Raw genomic sequence first — 17722 nt, 5'->3', positions numbered from 1 at the left:
AACAAGCCTCTACCCAATATACCACCCCTGCTTCTTATACCCACCTCTGGGCTACCTGGCCACCTAAACAACTCTATTCAACCCACACATTCTCCTCATTCTTCTTACACTCATCCACACCAATCTGTTACTACTACTTCCGCTTCGCAGCCCTTACAGGCCCGTGCCTCCAATCCTTCCTCCACGGAACAACTTACTTCCACTCAGTCCTCAGCACAGCCGCCACATCAAACCGGTCACAACATGCTGACCCGTCTTAAGACCGGACACAGTAAACCAAAGAAACTCTTTGATCTATCGCACATCATTCAATCGCTCGAACCAACCACTTATGCACAGGCTGCTAAATCGGAAAACTGGAGACTGGCTATGTCCAGGGAATTTCAGGCCTTACAGGAACAAGGAACGTGGGAGCTGGTTCCGCCTTCACCACAACAAAATGTACTAGGTTGCAAATGGACCTTTCGCATCAAATTAAATTCTGACGGCACGGTCTCTCGCTACAAAGCTCGACTTGTGGCTCAGGGATTCAATCAAGAACATGGCATCGACTACACAGAAACCTTCAGTCCTGTCGCAAAAATACCCACGGTACGTGTCTTCATTCTTATTGCTCTTCATTACAATTGGAATATTCATCAACTTGATATCTCTAACGCATTTTTACATGGTGATCTCACCGACACGGTCTACATGAAACAACCCCCCGGCTTTCAAGATACACTCCAACCCAACCACGTCTGTCGCTTAAAGAAAGCTCTCTACGGCCTGAAACAGTCACCACGCGAATGGTATGCCACTCTGTCCTCTCATCTTATACATTTCGGTTTCAAACTCAGCTCTTCTGACCCCTCGCTCTTAACTTACCAAAATGGCTTCAACCGGATGTACATACTCATCTACGTGGACGACATTCTTCTCACCGGAAACTCGTCGTCGGACATCAACCGGCTACTCCAAAATCTGCATTCTCGGTTTCAAATGAGGGAACTCGGCGCTCTCTCTCAATTTCTGGGAATACAATCAATATCCACTACAACCGGAGTACTCCTACACCAAAAACTCTACGCCCAACGCATTCTTGAACGTGCTGGTATGCAAAGCGCCAAACCCGTTCCATCTCCAAGCAGCTGCAAGACAATTCTCACCTCAAAATCTCACGAACCTTACGAGAATCCACAGCTCTACCGTCACCTACTTGGCTCATTGCAATACCTTACCCTCACTAGACCTGACATTCAATTTGTCGTTCATTCTTTAAGCCAACACATGCATCATCCCTTACACCAGCACTTTGAAGGGCTTAAAAGACTGCTTCGCTACATCTCCGGCACCCTTCACCTCGGCTTACCCCTCGACCGAGGACCACTTCAACTCAAAGGCTTCTCAGATGCAGATTGGGCAAACAGCACCGATGATCGAAAATCAATATCAGGTTATTGCAACTATCTTGGAAACTCCCCTATCTCTTGGCAAGTGAAAAAGCAAACTACCGTCGCAAGATCTTCCACCGAAGCAGAATACAGATCTTTAGCAGCCGAAGCTGCCGAAGTTATCTGGCTCAGGCGATTATTAGAAGACTTTCATACACCTCAAACTACTCCTACAATCATTTACTGCGACAACACATCTGCAATCGCCCTTGCCAATAATCCAATCTATCATGCCAGAACCAAACACATCGACGTTGATTGCCACTTCATTCGAGATAGCATTCATGCCAAACATGTCACCGTTCATCACATTTGCACCGACGATCAAACTGCTGACATCTTCACCAAGTCACTTCCTATCAACCGGTTTAAAACCATCATTAGCAAACTAACGGCGGCTTTACCGCATTAGTTTGAAGGGGGATGTAAGCTAGTACAGTTCTTGTAGCCGTTACATGTATTACACGTCAGCACTGTCCTTACATGTATCTATATATAATACTTCTCTGTAAAGGTTCTCGCTGTAATAATAATACATTCCTTTTCCTCTTTATGTTATCTGCCGTGTTCTCTTTCCCTGAATCGGAGAAAGCATATAGTTGAAGACAACCACGTTGTAAAAGAAGACCAGCAGAGGATGTTCCTTTCAGATATCTTAGAATACGCTTAAGTTGTAGAAAATGGCACTCCAACGGTTTGTGCATGTGTTGACAAACTTTATTAACTGCAAAAGCCATTTCCAATGATAACTTGATCGGATCCTTGATATCTAGTTGCATCCTGCATAGAGTTTAGTTCAGGACTCAAATGAGCTGTTGTACCACTGTCTAAATACCATGGTGAAGCACTAGAGGACGTTGATTCCGCAATAAGAGCTTGTGGTGTAGATGGAGTGTACTGTAGATTTGTGCGATGCCAACATGAAAATGCTGAATGTCCTCGCTTGCCACAGATTTGGCATTATATGATAGTTCGAGTATGTCCATTTCGAGGCTGAGATGAAGTATTAGCATTGGGAAGGTATCGACCACGACCGCGAATCTGGAAGAACTGACGACCTCGACCACGACCTCGTGTGGTAGTGAGAGCAAACTGACTGTCTGTGGAAGGAGACACATCAGGTAGCGTGAGTTCTTTTGCGACGTCAGTAGCTAAATTTATCTCTTCACTACATAATAATAGTGAATATAGATCGTCCAGGGATATGGGAGTGAGTTTGGTACGAATAGCTATTTTAAAAACTTGGTAGGTGGCAGGAAGCCCATTTAGGATGTAAAGAATGACATCTTCTGTATCAATGGAGCCTCCGGCGGAAGAGATACTGTCAACCAGTCGTTTGACAGTAGATAGATAGTCATACATGAATTGATTTTTCATTGTGAGCGTGTGAAGCTCATTTTTCAATTGTATAACTCTGGAACGATTGGTGGAGAAAAGGCGGCGCTCAAGTGTAGTCCAAATAGCATGGCAAGAGGAAAGATTAATGATATAGGAAGAAGGGAAGGGGTTATAGTGGAACACAACTCAACAGATAAATTTTGGTCAAGAAGAAGCCAATGGGAGTAATGTGGGTTGATGGTGAGTTGGCCAGCGTTGGTGGATATGGGTTCAGGAGGGCAAACGGATGTGCCATCTAGATAGCCGGCAAAACCATTTGCAAGAAAAAGTTTTTGTACCTGAGTGCCCCAAGTAGGATAATTGTCTGCAACAAGTTGAATGTGGACAACATTTTTTGTGTTGGAGACCAAAAACTTTAATGAAGTTGGGATAGAGGTTTCGGATATGGAGAAACAGTTGCAACTGAAGTATAGAACATGTTGAAAACTGGCATGTAGTTGTAATACAGAAACTGAAAGTTAGTTGTAATAAAAAATCCTTCATTCCTCATAATTGTAGTAGATGGGAGTAATCATAGAAATTTTTTTTTATAAAGATCATAGAATTTAGATGTCTAGAGACAGACAATTATAAACCAATAATAAGACGAGACATTGATAGAAGTCTATAAATGATCGCGACGACTGATAGGTGTAGTCTTCGGCGATGATAGGTATAAAAAATAAGATAGTTTTTTTAGTTCTCTTAGCTCTTCTCCTTCTTCTGTCTTGTAGAGAATGAGGTATTTGATAAATTTGGCCAAATCCTAGGCGCTCCATTATACGATCCATATTGATCTCCTTGATTATAGATTATTTATCAATTATTTGTATGCTTAAAAAATGTCACAATAGACTGATATTGGGCTCATAAGATTTGTCTCATTTAGCCGCTCGATTTGACTATAAGTATACAATAATTAGAAGCCATTTTGGCAATTAATTTATGCACATAAACTTTCAAACATCATTATTTAAGTGTTTGATTTGAGCTCATTAAGATTCCATTGGATCCTAAATGGACATTTTCTCACGCACTCCTAGAGAGTCGAATTTTAAGAAGGTTGCTTAAAATTCGACTCTTTAGGAGTGCGTGAGAAAAGGTCCACTTAGGATTGTTATAATTTTTTATAAAGGTGATTATATACTCTTTAGAAAGTAATTTTTATGAACGAGGGTTGCAACATAAAAATAATTCAGTATACATTAGTGATGTAGGAACATCTTAACTAAGTGCAATTTTAGGAATATAATACCTCTTCTACCTATTTCTTTAATTTTTCTAGAATATTCTGTAGCTAGCTTATATATGAAGCATTGTAGTAGGTTAGGGATATCATGAATATTATTCTCTCTTTTAACCCTTCGAGCTTTTTGTTTGTCCCTGAATTGGGAATTCCTTCAAGCAGATCCTATTCTTCTACTAATCCACAAGATCAATTAGTTTAGCTATTCACTTCTATAGGAGCAAGAAAGGGTCCCTAACTATTACAGCAGAAAGTAACTTTTTTATAGTTGTTGTAGAAAGAAACTTTCGAGTAAAAATTTTCTTGAAAGTGGTGAAAAGTAATAGCCAAATAAAAATTATTGTTATGATCTGAAAAATAAAGTATTAAAAAAATTATTCGTAAAGTCAAAGTCAATGTTATTTTGCGTTTCACTTAATTACAAATATGTATAGTAGAAGTGATGGTGTTCATTCTGTTCACAATATATATATATATATATATATATATATTACCTCACCTCATTAACTACCTCACTTAATTATTTGGCCATAAAGAAATTGAAAGAGGGGAAGAAAAAGGATGAGAGAGAAAAGCCTTTGGATAATATTTATCATTCATTCCTTCTACAAATTTTATTATATTCCCCCCCATCCCCCGCGCGCTAAAAAATTTAAATACTATGATCTTTAGACGATTGCCTCTTAAAAGAATTATGCGCATTGTGTAGATGAGTTATTACAAAGGATTTTAGGCAATTGCCCTCCTAAAAGTTTTAAATTACTATGATATTTAGGCAATTGCCCCCAACATAATTAAACACATTATATAGATGTGTTATTTTTAGAGAATGATGAAACAAATACAAAGAGAAATAGTAAAGAGAATCCAAAAATATACTTACAACCAAAATTTGTTCCGGGGGCGCTGCACTCGAAAACCCCCGCAGGGGCGCTGTCCCTTGACCCTGCGATATGACCAGGCAGATCGAACCCCGTTAGAGGGCGCCGCCCCCTTGGACCTCCGACACATTGTGTAGAGGTGTAACCTAATTTTTGTTTAAGAATAATTGTCATTATATAAGATGTAAATTATATTTTTAAAATGTATTATGTATTCAAGTACAAATAATCTCTACACTTTTGCCCCCCATAAAAATTAAGTCTGGTTCCGCCTGTGGTTGCGGACTGAAAGATTCGTGGTGATAGAATGAGTAAACTTTTCATCTTGAGATTCGTGCTTGATCAAAGCAATTTTCGATGACGTTCAAAAATATTTAACAATTCATTTCAATGATTAGTGTTATATTTTCCCCTCCTATAATGGATGTCGAATCATGCCTTAGCTATTGACAAACATCATATATTGATTGAGAGCAATAGTCGAATGATAGCCAATAGGAATATTCGACATCAGATAATAATGAGAGATGAGCTTAATCACGATGTCTAGCATAGCTGTAAAATTCATTTTGTAATAAGTGATACAAAAATCCTCCTTTCTTCATTGTTGAAGAAGACGAAATACAGAGATCAACAACAATTGGATTTACAATATTCTAGAAATGTTAATTATTTATGATGTCAAACATCGATAATGATGGAAATTGTTGGTGGTTGTAATTGGTTGTAGTCGACAATGATGATGACTGCAAAATATAAGAGAGATCTCTGATTCTTCTTCTTTTTTTCCTATCTCTTTTCTCCTATAAGTACCCCGGCCCCTAGGGGTAGGAGAAGAGTTAAATTCTTCTCCTTATTATTTTCTTCCTCATTTCTTCTTACATTTAAGGCTTTTTCACTACCTTAGATAGGCATCATCCCCTATCCAGTTACAATGCACCTCTTTGTGTAGAAATAATCCATCTTCTATTTCTTCTCATTCTCTTCTCTACATCTTCTTACATTGAAGGCTTTCTATTATCTTGGATAGGTGACATCCCCTATCAAATTTCAGTGCCACTCCTTATGTAGAAAAACTTCCGATGAGAGATCGTTCTCACCTTAGATAAACCATGATAAAAGAGGATCAACCACCTCTTGTACGAAATGATGATTTAAAGAGATATAACAATAGTAGCACCCAAGTAAAGACTCAATAATCGTCAGTAAAAGGATTGAAGTTTGACGATGGTTGATGATAGAAAATAGATATTGTGATCATAAATTGATCCTTTGATGCAAAGAGTCGGGCAATATTCTGATGAAAGCCTAATGTAGGTTATTAGGTGTTATCTCAATGTTGGCATTTAAGTGGTGAGCTGAAGCGACAATCAAGATTCATTTAGTTGGAGATAGTATATTATCGGAGGCAGATGACAGATATCCTAATATAGAGAATCAAACGCTGTATCGACCATAGTAATCTAGCATCACACTTATTTAAATGGAGACTTGATGATCTGGTGGTGTTGGTTTGCGAGTTTTGTGACATGCTGATTATTTCCCCATAAAGATCCGGCCGGGCACGTGCTCCTCTACCATGATTTATTATCGTATATGAGATGATGTTGATGAAAATACTTAATTTTATGTAATTTGAATTTCAGGTCCTTATGAAAATGAGGAAAAAAAATTATTGTATATATTGAAACACACCAGTCATCATCATATCAAACATTTCATGCACAAAATGCAAATGAGAAGAAAATCAAGATTTATATGCAATGATAGAAACGATATACCTTGCAAAAAATAATGGAATCTCTCTCTCTCTCTCTCTCTCTCTCTTCGCTTATAACTCCATTGCCCACCTTTTGAAGGGCTCAAAATGCATTGGTAAGCCTTTTTCTTTGAGAAATTACAATGTTACAGTTTAATATATATCATTCATCATAGCCCACAAAATGATCTTTATAGGACTTGTGGCAAAATGGTTTTGACAAAAGAAGACAATATCCTAAGTAGCTCAAAATGCAAATGGATTTGTCAAAAGAGATCTCATAGTCTCATATAAATCTATCAAGCTTTGGGTCACCTCCTTCCCTTATGAATCATTAGTCAATATCCTCCTCGTTAAAAAGTATGGCTTTCAATCTGGGCGTGAAAATAAATCCACACTTAAGCAGTTTTGGAAAACTTTTGATGGAGAGTTTTCTGCTCTCATCGACGAAAATTCAGTCTGGCTAATTTCAGAAATTTCACCTAATTTACAGAGTTTCAGTAAATCTTTCATGAAAATTCTCGAAGCAGCAGACAGAAGTTCAAATTACAAATTTTCATTTTTGCTGAAAGCTTTGGAGAGAAATAATATCCCATTTGACTGTTTGAAGATAGAATATATTCTGTAAACTTTTAAAATTCATTAAATTTATCATTTAATTGAATTCATTTCATTATAAATTAACTAAAAACTTCACATATATTTATTCACAAATTCAATAAACGAACTAATACACATAAATTTTTTTTTTTTTTTATGTATTTTGTCCAAAAGAGGCCAAAAAGCACTAAGCTAAACCTGATATGAAGAGATTATTATGTGCGGAGACAGAACACAGAAAACTATTTGATTTTGTCTCTATGAATAATAAAACCGCAGTAGGGACAAAACCGAAAAATTCTCTATGTTCGATCTCCGCACGTAATAATCTCTCATAAATATGTCCCACTTAATTAAAAAAGCTCTAAATCCCTTTTAAAGACTTATAATTTTAATTTTATATTAACTTATAAGGCCCTTAATAGGTTTTAATTTAAAAAAAAATCTCTAAAGATTACAGCAAAATCAGAAAATTACATAAAGAACCTGAAACAAATTATGTCAGCATAGAGTTGAATGATCTTAGATTTGCACTTGAAATCAATGCTTACATGTGATATCACGCATTAACTTTGTTATATCATTCATGCATTAATGCAAATCTAAAACAATCAAGCCCATCTTGACATTATTTATGTCAGAATATTCTTACATAACTTTTTCCATCAAAAAGTAAAGAACTAAAGCTATGATTTTTATAATAAGCTTAATCTATACTCTTATGCCCCAGGAATAAGGATAATGATGATTATGTAATTAAATAATCTGTTACACCACACTGGAAGCCATAATTTCAAATATTCATCACATCATACACTCAAAAAAATAATAGAAATACTATATTTGTTCATATATCAACATAAAAAAGAAAGCCTCATAAGCCAAAGAGTATTTTACAACATGACACTTTCCCTTCCCAAGGGAAAGAAGACATCAAAGAACTCCAAAACAAACAGGAAAAAAAAGATAGAAAAAAAAAATACTGATACTAATCATTTAAACATACAAAAGGAACTCCACTAAACCTACCTTTCTCCATCTTTTTAGATGGATTGGTGTAGCGGGCAAGGCCAAGGGGGAATTCATGGCTCCATGGCAAACTTTAAAGCCATGATTTCCACTGCAACAATTATATGGGTAGCTCATTACCACCCTCTTCCATTCCACCATCTTCCATAGACGGTGGGAGGGGACCAGACCCAGCAAAAAAAAGTAAGAAAGCCATAAATTTAACATAGCCCCACAAAAATTCTGGGAAATGAAAAGCAGATTCATCCCATGAATCTGCTTTTGCTTCGACTTTGAACAAAGCTCAGAAATCAAACCTCTCATCATCTGAGATGTTGCCATGCCTTCCTTCTTCGTGACTCCCGATTGGCTCCGCCATTAACAGGACCTCCAGCTTTATAACATACTCTTGAAACTCAGATAACAGCAGGAACTCCATCTGGAAAAGCGATAAGATCCAATTACTTGAAAATTCAAAGAACAAGTTATCTGGTTGGGTTGCTGAAATTAAAGCCTTGGCTGCATTAAAAATTGAATCTTTGCATGTGCTGTTTATGTTATTAATGAATATAGATTGGTTGGTTTAGTGACATCTAATAGCACAATATAGATATGTAGAAGTATGACTATTTGAAGGCTAAAATTAGTAATAACAAAAATAAGAACTACAACCAATGATGTTCATCTTAGATATCATTATATAGTCAAGTGATATAGCAGTAAATCAAATGCAGAGCATTTTATAGATGCTGTTCTTATGTTAATAATGCTATCTCGCTAATATTACAATCGAAATAACATTGAATTAAAAAAGCATAATGGGCGGCTCAGGCTGAACTTAATGTACTGGCAGATGGACATTCCTAAGTTGAGATGCATATAAGAGTGATGAATAGTCCTATTGTTATAAAGTGCAAATCAAATGGGGAGTTTGGTTAGTTGCACCAGTGATCAAACTCATCCTCAACCCAAATATTTAAGCCTATGGGCGGAGCAACTACTTGGTAATTAAAAACAATATTATTAGTACTTGGTCCAATTTTATGTTATTTTTAGTTTTGCTGTTTTGCCTCTTTTAGGTTGTTTTAGTTTAAATAGGAATGGCTTGTATTTATTTTTCATGGTGAGAAGGAATAAGATTTGTATTTTGTAAGCTCTCTTCCACTCCCTCTATCTGTATTCTCTCCCTCTCGGTGCAGCCATCCAAGAAAGAGCAAAGTAGATTCACGAATCCTCTACCTCCAAGACAAGAATTCTCAACAATTTGTATCAGAGCCTAGTGGAGATGATCAAGGGGAAGGAGGAAGTTCCTCGCAATCAAGAAAAGAACATAAGGAGGTGTGATTGGGCCTGCGGGAGCGGAAGATGGGCATCAGGTTGCAATCAGACTAAAAATTGAGCGCGATCGGGCCACGAGGCTGAAGGCTGGTGTCACAGCCAGAGCGGAGGAGTCGTAGGGGTTGTGCGGGCGTAGGTCTAAACGGGATTGGACCGTTAGTGGGAGGCGTCATGCAGGAGCCAGTTGGAGCGCGAGTGAGCGAGAAACGGAGTTTTGGGTCAGAAGCTTGGGAGTGTTGTGCACGGAAGGAAGCGAGTAGATCGTGTGGGACACACATGTTGCGTTGGGTGCAATGGACGTCGGGCTTGAGTCGTGAATCACGCATGTTGCGCTGGGTAAGCAAGCACGGTGGACACGCAGGTCACGACAGACATAATCACCGATGCGAGTGTTAGGTTGGAGCATAGCACGCAAAATATTTCGTGCTGAAGGCAGCCATGCACATGAGTGCTGGAGTCCGGGCCAGGCGCGGGGAGGGCTGGTGTGGCCATGTGTGGGCCGGAAGGATGGGATGCGGACTGGAAGGCTGGAGCACGTGGAAACTTTCACGTGGGCTAGGTCGCACGTAGGTGTGCACACAGGCTGCAGGTGGATCCGTACGAGAGTTTTTGTGGACAGCTAGGCGTGGGAGACGAGCTCAAGGGATCAGAAGCGGGGTCACGAAAGCAGGCTCACGTGGGATCGGATGTAAAGCTAAGGCATCACAGCAGGCACAATTTCGAATGAACAGATGGAGGAGAAACATGTAACCATCTAGTGGAGGCCTTTTCTTGGGTTGTTCTTTGTGAACAACAAGTGGAGGTAGAAGAGGCAACAGGTGTGGAAAGCATTTCTTGGGCTGTTCTTAGTGAACAATAGGTGGAGGAAAATCAGACCATTTGGTGGAGACCTTTCTAGATTGTTCTTTGTGGACAACAGATATAAAAAGAGCTACTATGAGAATCACCATCTTTTTGATAATACTTTGTAAAATTGGACCAAGGTGGAGATTATTAGTATTTGGTTCAATTTTATAATATTTTCAATTTTACAGTTTTGCCCCTTTATATTGTTTTAGTTTAAATAAACATGGCTTGTATTTGTTTTTCATGGTGAGAAGGAATAAGATTTGTATTCTTTAAGCTCTTTCCTCCACCCTATCCCTCTATTCTCTCCTCCCTCTCGGTGCAATCATCCAAAAAAGAGCAAGGTAGATTCAAGAATCCTCTTCCTCCAAGATAAGAATTCTCAAAAAATATAAATTTCAATTATTTGATATATAACTAAACCCAAAAGCTGGCATGTCCAAACAATCCTCCCTCATAGGAAAGCTCTCCACATTAATCATCTCCTGCTAAAATGAATTTTTTTTTAACATTATCATCATGAAAAAAAAACATACTGAACTATGTGGAGTCATTTTGGAAGTTACATGCCCATTAACCTTGATCTACAATGACAAATCAGCCAAGACCGTAAGAGCCACAAATCATATAAACTACTTCATCCCAACTAAACTATCAATTTTAATAGCACTTATTAAGGACTTAAATCAAAAGGGAACTAAATTCAAGCCGAATATATAAGCAATAAAATAAAATTTCAACCTAAGCTTAATTAAGACCTTTGATAAGAGCCAAACACTTAATATTTTAATACCACCATATTTTTCAACTATTGGATTTAATACTAAACCCAATGCTCTCAAGCACCTTAAAACATACATTGAAGGTGAAATAAAATTGGAGCTTTTCAGCATATAATCGTAGCTCTTATAGTGGTATCCGATATTATAAGTTATAACTTTAGTTTTTGGGGGATTGATGTGCATCTCTTATTTTATAACGCCCATCTTAGGACGTTGTTATTCCACCATACTTGACAAGTGATATCAAAATTTATAGTTTGGTTAGAATCAAGCGCTTCATGTAGTTTGTGGTTTCTATGGATGGGTCTAAGTGATTTCTAACTTTATTGAGAAAAGATCAAAAGCAAGTGATTCCCACTTAGGCACCACAAAATTCAGTAGGTCTATAGGTGCATGATGCCGAGAATATGTTTAAAAATTTCTATTTGATGGGAAGTAGTGATTAATATGAAGGATTATCATATAAGGGAGATTGTTGAGTTCTATATAAAGGGAGAGTAATATAACATTGTAAATAGAATAAGAGTTGAGTTTCAAATTATTGGTAGTGGTTCTTATATGTTTAAGCTTTTGGATCAATTGAGCCTTCATCAACCTCCCCACATATGGATCTTAACATTCTACCCCACAAATAGGAGTCTTTTGCATGGGTCATTACACCTTTCAAATACAAATCTTATGCATCATCAACTGATATATAACAAAATGCATTCAAATAGATCTTGTATAAAAATTCGCAAGTTCTTGAACATTGCTCTATTATATTATAAGCAAATAAGATCTATGGGAGCAACAAACTACATGAAGTACTTGAAACTTGTCGAACCATCAATTTTGATACCACTTGATTGATAGGATGGTAAATCACTTGAAAACTAAGTTGATCCCAATATATTAGTTGACAGTTATCCATTAATCAAAAAGCATATGCCAATAACTAAACGTCATTACTCACATATTAGGAACTCAGATTACTCCATTCTTGATGTGACATTATTTACAACTTCCATGTGAATCTTAGCACTTCATATTACATCAAATATGTGAGTGGTCTATTATATGAAAAATCATTTCCTTTGCATCATTGTATAGACAAGAAAGCAAAAAGCCCCTGTAGAAAAATTTCATGAAAATAAAATATGAGGATTTACCTAAAGTATAAAAATACGTACCTGCTTGTCAACTTAGAAGTCGGAATTGGTGGCAGGGAGCTGAACTCTCCTGAGATCATGAAGGTTTTGAAGGATCTCTTGAAGAAGATTCATCCCCTTCTTTCCTTTCTTCAATGAAGAGATAGAATGCTTGATGAAATCACGGTCTGCCTCAAGAGCTTGTAATCTCTTATAGACCTGATCTATCTCCTCAGCAACAGCTAACTGCTTGTGACCCACTGCAAACTTTGCAACTGAGTCAGGTGAGTAGCTATCAATTGAATCATCTTTTGTGCTTACCTTCTCTTCACTTTCTAAGCTGATAGCATCGAAAAGGGGTAGAAGACTTTTTCCTTGAATACCTGCACTTCTTTCTTCACCATGAAGCTTTCCATTAGTTTGCAGATCACATGAAGAACAATTAATAGATCCACAGTATATATCATCGCTTAGCAGTTTGCATTCTCCATTAACTCCATGGCCATTTTCAACCCAACAATGTTTCGTTGTTTCTGGATCACTGAAGTCATCCTCATCATCCATTTTGAAAAGCTTCTCTACCAATGCTTTGAGCTTCTTTAATATGGAGAGTCTATTCTCCTCAAATTCATTTAAACATCCATCCAATGTGTTTGTATTTTCCACATAGCTTAAAATATCAGGAGAGGAAGTGTTCTTCTTTCTCTCATGGGGGATTCTCTCCTCACCTTCACAGAACTCAAAGGAAAGATCATCACTATCTTCTGAACTTGACAAACCAGATGCAGTTCCACTCCTGCCGCCTTTCTCCTTGCTCCCAGACTTTTTACTCCGCTCCAGAGCCTCGTACATGAGAACCTTCTCATGATAAAGCTCAAGCTCCTCCTCCAACTCCTGTTTCTCCTTCTCCCTCTTCATCATGAGCTCGTTGAGCAGCTGCAGTGCCTCTTGATCATACTCTGATTGTTCCTCCATCATCCTCTGGTAGTGAAGTGCTTCCATCTGCATTGCAGCCTTCTCTTCTTGCAGCCTGGTTATCATTGCCATGGTTTGATTGGCAGCTATAGCTGATGCACTTCGCTCTTCTTCAAGTTCAGCATATAATGCAATTAGAGACTTGCGCTCAGCCTTCAGAGCTGCCTTCAAACGATCTAAAGTCAATGGCTCCATATTGTCTAAATCGCTAGCAATGCTTCCATCTAAAGATTCAGTCCCAGATTCTCTCCTTTCTAACAGAAACCTCTTGGGTAAAACAGGAAATCCCTCAATAGAGTATGGTGTTGTTGGAGTTTCAGGCATTCCCTCCTCTACAATTTCATTAAGAAATGGAGATATAGCAAGATGCTTCACTTGTCGAGCAGTTCGCTTCAACGGTTCAGTTTCAGTTACTGAGCCAATTTAAACAAGAGGCAAATATTAGGGCCAAAATCTAGAGAACATGCATTATATCTAAAAAAAAAATGTATATGAAACTGCAGATGTACTGAATGCTATACCTATCTCTCGATCATTTTTTTCATTGAAGCTCTCCAAACTTTGATCTTGTGGGAATTCTAGTTCAGGTATTGATTCATGGATTTGAGCATGCTCGATCTGTTCTTGGTCACATATGTCACTCCCTATTGATATCTCACAATTAACCTCCTCATTCACTTTGGATTCTTCTTCACAGGCTGCTCATAGCAGGCAAAACATATCTTTCAGAATTCAGAGGACTTCTTCAAATTAGAAAACCATAAAGAGATAAAAGAACTTGTAGAGCATAAATGACAAAAAATCTCTTACCTTGACGCTCTTCAAAATCTTCAGCATTCATCGTCGTTCCCAACTCAACATCAATAGCTTCTTGAGGAATGATGTTGCGATCATCAAATGAAATATCTTCAGAGGGTTCATTGGTGACCATATGAGCATTTGAACCAAATTCCAAAACGGCTAACACGTCAGTGGCAAGATTGGCTTGCCTTTCTTCAGGGTCGTCACTTGAAGCCGTAAAACTTTGCTCCACTGAAAATTTGCCAATATCAATTGATGCAGATTCGTGTTCTGCCGCACCTCTTTGAAGCATTATACCATCAGCAGCATGCCCTCTAGGAAGACATCTCATCATGGTGGAAGAATCGATTAATTCAATGGGAAGAAGACGCTCTTCATCAGCTATCTTCTCCAAAGGTTGAGCAAAGATCGCCACCGACGCGTCTTCCATCACATCACAAGAAGATGGAATCAAAGTCTCGCCTTTCGAATCACCCTCTTTCTCGCCTCCTTCGGCTTTCTGTTCTTCGATCTCTTCAGTATGAGCGGAAGGAATCTCTCGCCCGAGTTCAGCCTTCGCCTGGCCAACGGCGCCATCTTTGTCCTCTTTCATCTCCTCTTTAACAGATCTATCGTCATGGACACACTCCAAAACGTCCCAAGGTTCAATTTTTAGAATTTTATAGAAGCCGCTCTCATGAACCACGCCGCAGCAAGAGCAGAGAAGATCCTTCTGCTTCTGTTCATTTCGCTTCATCCGCGACAGCAAAGCAACGCTCCGATCGGGCCCATCAAATGCCGAGCCGGCGCAGTCTTCGCACATGTCGCCGGCATCAGAGAGCCGCCGGTGTTTGGAGCAAAATCCAAGCTTGGAAATTTCTCCGGCATGCGAATCGCAAAGAAGATCCCTATAGGAGCTCTGGCCCTTGCCAGGCTGGAATAGATGATCGACTCTCGTGCACAAGATGCAAGGGGGCTTTAGGCCGAAGAAAGAAGCAAACTTGGCAATAAAATAGGAAAAGATAGCGCTGAGGAGGAGAAGAGCTATTAAGATCCATTCTAACACTGTGTATATCAGAAGGAACGCCATCCTGTGGGTGTTTCTGTGGAGCATGGTTGCAAACCTGTTAGGTGCCATCTTTCTTTCTTTCTAAACCTCTATCGTCTTCTTCGATCGAGATTCTTTCTCTCCTTCTATCTCTTCTTGAACCAAAAAAAGGAATTGAAAATGGATTGAAAGATTTGAGAAGATGATTACCTGCTTTCTCCTTCGATCCTTGGAAAAAAAGAGGAATATGGAGATTAATTCGGAAGGATTGAGAAGCTATTTACAAAGCAGAGGGCAACGAGGAAGGTAGATGGGTTCTGCTGGGTTATCGAAGAAGATGGAGTTTTAATGGAGATCAGGAGATGGGAAAGAGGCCAGACTAAAAAATAGACCAAGGATATATTTTGATTCAGAAAAGAAGAAAAAGATCGAAATGTGGCTGTGTTAGGACCTTAGGCAGGAGCAAAGCTGCAAAGGGGAGACGCGGAGAAGGCAAAATCTGCAGAAGGAATAGCTTTAGGAATACCATTGTTAAAAAATAATAATAACTGGAATGAATTTCTCACATGGTGGGTGACTGGCCCAGCCAGTGTGGCCGGATGGCGCCATTCGATGTGGACTACTATTCCCATTGCACGCACTCTTTCTTCCTAGGAATGTTTTGTTGATTTTTTTTGTAGCAGGATTATGTTGAACTTAAAATTTTATTGTAGATTTAGTTTGACTTTAAAGGGATTAAAGAGAGAAATTATTAATTAAGAATTCTCATTGATTGATTGAAAATTAACGAAGACTTGATTGAAGTATAGAGAGAGGTTATGTCAAATCAAAATTACACGAATTCTTTGTATAGAAAGAAGCTCTATAATATTATAATTGTGGAGATCAATATATAATGATCCCATGAGGATTTATGTCTATGCATTACCAATCACCTTCTATTTTGTAGATGTCGAGAGTTAAGATTGGCAATATAGAATAAGCTCTATAAAAATTACCAAAAAAAGTATATGAATTATTTTAGTTTTGACATTCATGTAGTAAGTATATGGAAACAAGAAAGAGATTGGAGATCGTTATTGCCTCCTTGCCTCCTCGATCATCGCCCGGAGTTCCGTCGGACCACCACCTGATGCCCGGAGTTCCGCCGGACCAACACCTGATGTCTGGAGTTCTACCAGACCACCACCTGACACCTGGAATTTCGCCAGACCACCACATGATGTCTAGAGTTTCGCCGGACCACCACCTGATGCCCAGATTTCCACCAAACCACCGCCTAACATTCAGAGTTCCGTCGGACCACCACCTGATGCTCGGAGTTCCATCAGACCACCGCCTAATGTACTGAGTTCCACTGGACTACCACCTGAAGCCCAGAGTTTTGCCGGACCACCGCCTAATGTCCGAAGTTTCGTCGGACCACCAACTAACGCTTGGAGTTCCATTAGACCACCATCTGACGCTCGAAGTTCCGCCATACCACCAAGTAACCCCGGAGTTCTCCAGACTACCAATCAACGCCCGAATTTCCAAGTCACACCGGACTTCTGTCAGACCACCAAGTGATGCTTGACTCTCATCCATGTTTATCACTAGATTTCAACCTTACGATTTTCATTTGTAAGTTGATCGCCCTCAGGGACTAGTCATCCCACTGTAATCTACTCAAGGGCGGAACCAATCTTAATTTTCAGAGGGGGGAGGGGGTGGGAAATCTTATAACTAAAAGTGTAGAAATTTCGCATATATGCTTATGGGGTTTTGGGGGGCAGCGCCTCAAAACAAAATTTTGTTGTAAGGATATTATTAGATTCTCTTTACTATTTTTATTTGTATTTGATTCATCATTCCATTACAATAAAACTTCTACACAATGTGTTTAATTATGCTTAGGACAATTGCGTAAAGACCATAGTATTTTAAAATTTTTAGTGGTGCAATTAACTAAAAATTCTTGTAATAAAGACTAAAAAATAAATGGCGGGGAACAAATTACATAAAAAATCATATACTAACTTCTTTTTTTTTTTAAGGGGGGGGCAATTGCCGCCCCCCCCCCCCCCCCCCCCCCGCAGGGCTTTAGGTAGATCTGCCTCTGAATCTACCCAAACACTAGTGGAATCATTTCTGACTAGGCCAGTGCCCATGGTTTTTCCCCTTTCCAGAGTTTTCCACGTAAAAAACTTTGTGTTTTCTGTGTGTGAACTAGATATTCGTACAATGCTAAGACGTAATATCATAACTCTATCGCCACGTATAGTCTAGCCCGCAACAATAATATAAATATCATAAAATTTTTAATATTTTTTTATTTATTCGATAATTTTAATGTTGATTATTTACTAACATAACCTTCTACTTTTCCATTAAGTACTTCATACTCAGTAACGCGAGTGCTAATTTTTAATAAAATTTTAATAAAAATTAGGATAAATTATTTTTTAAATGTAATTTTTCTCCAATTTTATTTATATGAAATTATTTTCAAATAAACACCTAATTTTATTCCTTTTGTA

General features: G+C 38.5%; 1 protein-coding gene across 2 annotated transcripts; it reads right to left on the bottom strand.

The window, feature by feature from the left end:
* Positions 1–8110: 8110 nt before the first annotated feature.
* Positions 8111–15709, bottom strand: LOC110111547 (myosin-binding protein 2). 2 transcript variants are annotated; one of them, XM_020843465.2, is made up of 5 exons: positions 15414–15709; positions 14186–15258; positions 13897–14073; positions 12443–13788; positions 8111–8743 (listed from the first exon to the last, which is right to left on the bottom strand). In XM_020843465.2, the coding sequence occupies exons 2-4, from the start codon at positions 15243–15245 to the stop codon at positions 12455–12457; spliced, it is 2571 nt and encodes an 856-aa protein (XP_020699124.1). In that variant the 5' UTR covers positions 15246–15258; positions 15414–15709; the 3' UTR covers positions 8111–8743; positions 12443–12454. The 2 variants fall into 2 exon arrangements, with proteins under 2 accessions (XP_020699124.1, XP_020699122.1); XM_020843463.2 differs by having other exon boundaries at positions 14186–15709.
* Between the last annotated feature and the right edge of the window lie 2013 nt (positions 15710–17722).

This window comes from Dendrobium catenatum, unplaced genomic scaffold (assembly GCF_001605985.2).
Source record: "Dendrobium catenatum unplaced genomic scaffold, ASM160598v2 fragScaff_scaffold_1433, whole genome shotgun sequence".
Lineage (NCBI taxonomy): Eukaryota > Viridiplantae > Streptophyta > Magnoliopsida > Asparagales > Orchidaceae > Dendrobium > Dendrobium catenatum.
The sequence above is the reverse complement of the archived record's forward strand: the minus strand, read 5'-3'. Positions and strand labels throughout refer to the sequence as shown.

Excerpts from the sequence above, each read along its gene's own strand:
- LOC110111547 (XM_020843463.2), bottom strand. The coding sequence starts at position 15,293 with ATGGCACCTAACAGGTTTGCAACCATGCTCCACAGAAACACCCACAGG. Across the intron at positions 14,074-14,185 it reads AGATTTTGAAGAGCGTCAAG|CCTGTGAAGAAGAATCCAAA; the intron begins GTAAGAGATTTT and ends TGCTATGAGCAG. Across the intron at positions 13,789-13,896 it reads AAAAAATGATCGAGAGATAG|TAACTGAAACTGAACCGTTG; the intron begins GTATAGCATTCA and ends AAATTGGCTCAG.